This window comes from Poromitra crassiceps (assembly GCF_964638095.1).
Source record: "Poromitra crassiceps genome assembly, chromosome: 22".
NCBI classification, from domain to species: Eukaryota; Metazoa; Chordata; class Actinopteri; order Beryciformes; family Melamphaidae; genus Poromitra; species Poromitra crassiceps.
The window spans coordinates 15192646-15197645 of NC_139647.1; the positions used below are offsets into that span (position 1 = coordinate 15192646).

At 45.3% G+C, this 5000-nt stretch overlaps 1 protein-coding gene across 1 annotated transcript in view; it reads left to right on the plus strand.

The window, feature by feature from the left end:
- Positions 1 to 5000, plus strand: part of LOC310796369 (AT-rich interactive domain-containing protein 5B-like) — a gene marked incomplete at its 5' end in the record, with an annotated part of 92610 nt that overhangs the window by 72376 nt on the left and 15234 nt on the right. Inside the window, 1 exon segment of the mRNA XM_083658559.1 lies at positions 232 to 329. Within this exon segment, the coding sequence (XP_083514685.1) occupies positions 232 to 329 (98 nt within the window).

The window sequence follows — 5000 nt, forward strand, 5'->3', positions numbered from 1 at the left end:
AAGAGAGAGAGAGAGAGACATTGAACTTAGCTGCCTACTGTACCTGCTATTTGTCAAACGTGTTGTTCAGGCCTGTTCCTTCATTAGCCACATGCTATAATGTCATGCTAACACACACATAAACACACAAACACACACACACATAAACACACAAACACATAAACACACAAACACACAGCTCCGTCCCACCCAGTCATATTTCCCCCCTTATCCCCCCCCCCTCCCCTGCAGATCACAGTGCGCAGGCAGTGGAAGCACGTATATGACGAGTTAGGCGGGAACCCCAGCAGCACCAGTGCGGCCACATGCACGCGCAGACACTACGAGAGGTGAGTTAACATGCCGGCGGGTCTATAATATGACGCAACACATGACACAGTTCACACACACACACACACACACACACACACACACACACACACACACACACACACACACACAGTGAAGAAGCCTCCCTACAGCTGCATGAAATATGCTTTCACAATGCTTTATTCATAAGCAAGACCTGCATTGAGACACATCTGATACAGAGCAAGTCAATGCGTTTACACATCCATGAGGAATAGTCACTTGCTTGCAACATTGGGATTTCCCTCGGGCAGTGGGTCTCAAACTGTTTTGGCTTCAGTACCCCCTTTTCCTGATTTCTGAATCCATGTACCCCCTTTACCCCACTACAACATTTTGCTTAGAAAACTGCAAGAGAAAACTAGATACAGCATATGATGCCATGAATGAATGATAACCCACCTTTTGAAGAATATCACTTTACAAAATAAGACATGGAGTGAAAGAGTTGCAGTTAGTGCCTCCCGAGCAGATTTATTTGCATGTTTCATTTATTTTCATGATTTACTCTTACATTTTTACATTTTCCCCTTTCTCTCAAGTGCCCACTGTAGTACCTCCACGTATCCCTAGGCAGTGTTGGGGGTCGTTACTCAAAAAAGTAATATATTACACATTACACACTTTAAACAAACTAATGCCTTACTTTACTTAATTACTCCCTGGAGAAAGTAACTACTAGTTGTTACATCATTTTTGCGTTACTCCGCCTGAGATGTGAAGTAATGTGCATACAGTATCTCCAGTTGTGGAGTCCTATGAAAGTTGGTGCTACAATAGATCGGTTGGAGGGACAGCTGCCTCTGATTGGCCTGAACCAACCAATCGTCACTCCTCGCTGTCCCTCCAGCCCATCCATTATAGCATTTGGCTTTTAACAGTCAGCTGTTTTTGTGTCACGCTATTGTGCAGGAAAAAGCAGCGCATGTTTGATGTGTTTTTTTCATAATCCAGCAGATACAATCCTGATCCTGTAACGCAAGTAATGACATAGTGTTTGATTTAGTAACTGTAATGTGATTACTAATGCCTTACACTACTCGTTACAGACAAATGTAATGTGATTACAGTAATGTGTGTTACTTTGTATTACGCTACCCCAAACACTGCCCCCTACTGGTACGCGTACCCCAGTTTGGGGACCACTGAGCTAGGCTAAGTGAAGTGCTGAAGTCATTGTTATGGTACTGTGCAGTTCTAATTGTGTTATGAAATGCATTCTAAACAGAGCTCAATCAATTCAAGAGCGATCAAAGGGGATTCAAGTTATTTTTCCAGGATTAATTGATTAGTCTTGTCTGGCACAGTGGAACCAATTAGAAATGCGTAAAGGGTTAATAGTCCGCCCATAGCAAAGTTTTGAATTATTAAGTGCCCTACATGGGATATATATACATACGCGCACACACACACAGGGACTAGAATTTTTCCATCTGTGTCCATTGCAATGCACACACACACACACACACACACACACACACACACACACACACACACACACACACACACACACACACACACACACACACACACACACACACACACACACACACACACACACACACACACACACACACACACACACACACACACAGAGCTCCAAGACAGAATGTTCAGAAAATGCCTTCTTAATGTATTCATGTAATCAGTCAGTCAGACACTGCAGCATTTTGAACCTGCGCATTATAATCACTCAGATGGAATTACTAAACCAAAGCAAGCATATGGATATGATCCTGAGGGAGCTGAGGAGGAATTATGCAGGGACACGTGCATATAGGCACGCACGCACTCTCTCACACACACACACACACACACACACACACACACACACACACACACACACGCACACGCACTCTCACACACACACACACACACACACACACACGCACACACACACACACACACAAACACTCTTCCAAGGTTAAGCAAATGACAAATACGATCTTCCCTAGCAAGAGATAACCAGAGGCTCATAAAGCAGGTGGTTCCTCCAGGCCGCCGCCCCTCTCCAGAGCCCTCAGGCTGCTGTGTGTGCATGCATCAGCACAGCTCAGACACACACTCACCTGTCAGTACGAGAACAATACAATATGATACAATACAATACAATACAATACCATATGAGATTGCATGCTGTAAGCAAAATTGCAGCCGCAGACAGTCGGAGCAGTGTTTGCTTGCTTCTGCATGTATCTCTTTGCCGTGAAATCAGTGAAAGTATGTGAGTGAGAATGTATTGCACAGTGTCTTATCCACCTTATTTCTAGCTGCCATGATGCCTGATGGGTGCTTCTTCCGCTTCCGGTGTAATAGACTGTTTTACAGCCTATGGTTTTAACTTGACAAAAAAAACGTCTATGAGGATTTTACCCTTTTACAGCAGAGCCATTCTGCTCTACAGCCGTGTCGTTCGGGTGCTGGGATAACGTAATGCATTGTGGGTAGTCGGCCACTGTGGCTAATGTTAGCGGCTAGCTAGCTATGTTACATGGCAGTAAAACGCCACTGAATGACCAAATTGATTTAACTTTTAACCATTTCGAGTAACACTGTTTCCATACGGACCCCCAGCGTTGGTTAGTTGTTTATAACGTGACTATATTTATAACTTTTATAACGTAAAAATAAGGTGGATAGGAGACAGGTTGACATTGTATTGCACAGTGTCTTATAGGAGACAGCTTGACATTGTGCCTCACGATGTGCTTTTAGTGTTTGAGCATGCATGCGGAGTTCTTCCACGCTGCCTGGAAACACGGCGGTGTGTGAAGGAGCTGCAGCTCCTCGCTTCCTGGAAACACGGTGGTGTGTGAAGGAGCTGCAGCTCACTGGAGTTCAGACGAGGCTCCGGCCTTATTTACACTAGTAATGAATATGGCTCTTTAACACCTGGCTGCAAACATGGCTCTGCCCACCATATCATTTTATTGCACAAGTCAGAAATTCCCCTTTTGATTCTTGTTCTTGTACCTCTGGAGGCGGCGAGCTCACGCCACATTTAAAGTCCGATTCTTTTCCCGTTTTTACAAACTACAAACGCAGTGTATCTTTGGCTGGAAATCACTTTGAAGCCAGATGTGAAGTAGTAGTGTTCAGCGCTTTAACTAGGCTCGCAGGCAGGCAGGCAGGCAGGCAGGCAGGCAGGCAGGCAGGGCAGGGCAGGACGGAGCCGAGGAGGGAAGCGGTGAGGTGTGACTGCTGCTGCTGCGCTGGCCTTTTCCTCTCCAGCCACTGAGAAGCAGCTGAGAGAAAAGAATGCTGAATCAATAGAGCAATAATATCCACACACTGCAGTGAATAGAGAGAGGGTGCAAGGTAAGAGAGAGGATGTGTGTGTGTGTGTGTGTGTGTGTGTGTGTGTGTGTGTGTGTGTGTGTGTGTGTGTGTGTGTGTGTGTGTGTGTGTGTGTGTGTGTGTGTGTGTGTGTGTGTGTGTGAGAGAGAGAGAGAGAGAGAGAGGGACATGATGGAGGGGGGAGTGGGGGGGGAATAATTTGAGCTGAGGCCGTGTGTTTGAGCTGCTTGGAGGGCAATTAGCTCCATTGTATTAACTCAGCAAACACGGCCATTCTCTCCTCGGCATGATGAATGAGGCTCGCTGAACTGTGTGTTTGTTCCCTGGAGGTGTCTTTGTTTCCCCCCGTAATCATTACTCAACGCTACCAAAATATCATTCACACGCGCGCAGAATGGACCAAAATATTAGGGATGCACCCATCCACATTTTTTCACTTCCGATTCCGATTCCGATACCTGAATTTGGATATCGGCCCATACCGATATTATGCCGATACCAATATTTTTCTTGAATATACAGTATAGGCAAATATTTGGCCAATTAAAGATTTTTTTTTAAAATATACCCTGCAAAAAGCAGACAAAATTAAGAAAATATACAAGGCAAAGAAGGATACTATTATACATGGGCAAGTTACGGCCAGCGCCCCCTGTGCCGCCCGCGCTGGAATTGCAAAAATTCCGATCCGATCCGTGAATTAGTGCCAATATCGGCACCCGATACCGTTATTGGATCGGATCGGCCCCATCCCTACAAAATATCGTTCACACACGGAGAGAATGTACGGCGTACAAACTGGAGAATGTACTGCGTACAAACTGGAGAATGTACTGCGTACAAACTGGAGAATGTACTGCGTACAAACTGGAGAATGTACTGTGTACAAACTGGAGAATGTACTGCGTACAAACTGGAGAACGTACTGCGTACAAACTGGAGAACGTACTGCGTACAAACTGGAGAATGTACTGCGTACAAACTGGAGAACGTACTGCGTACAAACTGGAGAACGTACGGCGTACAAACTGGAGAACGTACGGCGTACAAACTGGAGGATGTACTGCGTACAAACTGGAGGATGTACTGCGTACAAACTGGAGAATGTACTGCGTACAAACTGGAGAATGTACTGTGTACAAACTGGAGAATGTACTGCGTACAAACTGGAGAATGTACTGCGTACAAACTGGAGAATGTACTGTGTACAAACTGGAGAATGTACGGCGTACAAACTGGAGAATGTACTGCGTACAAACTGGAGAATGTACTGTGTACAAACTGGAGAATGTACTGCGTACAAACTGGAGAACGTACTGCGTACAAACTGGAGAACGTACTGCGTACAAACTGGA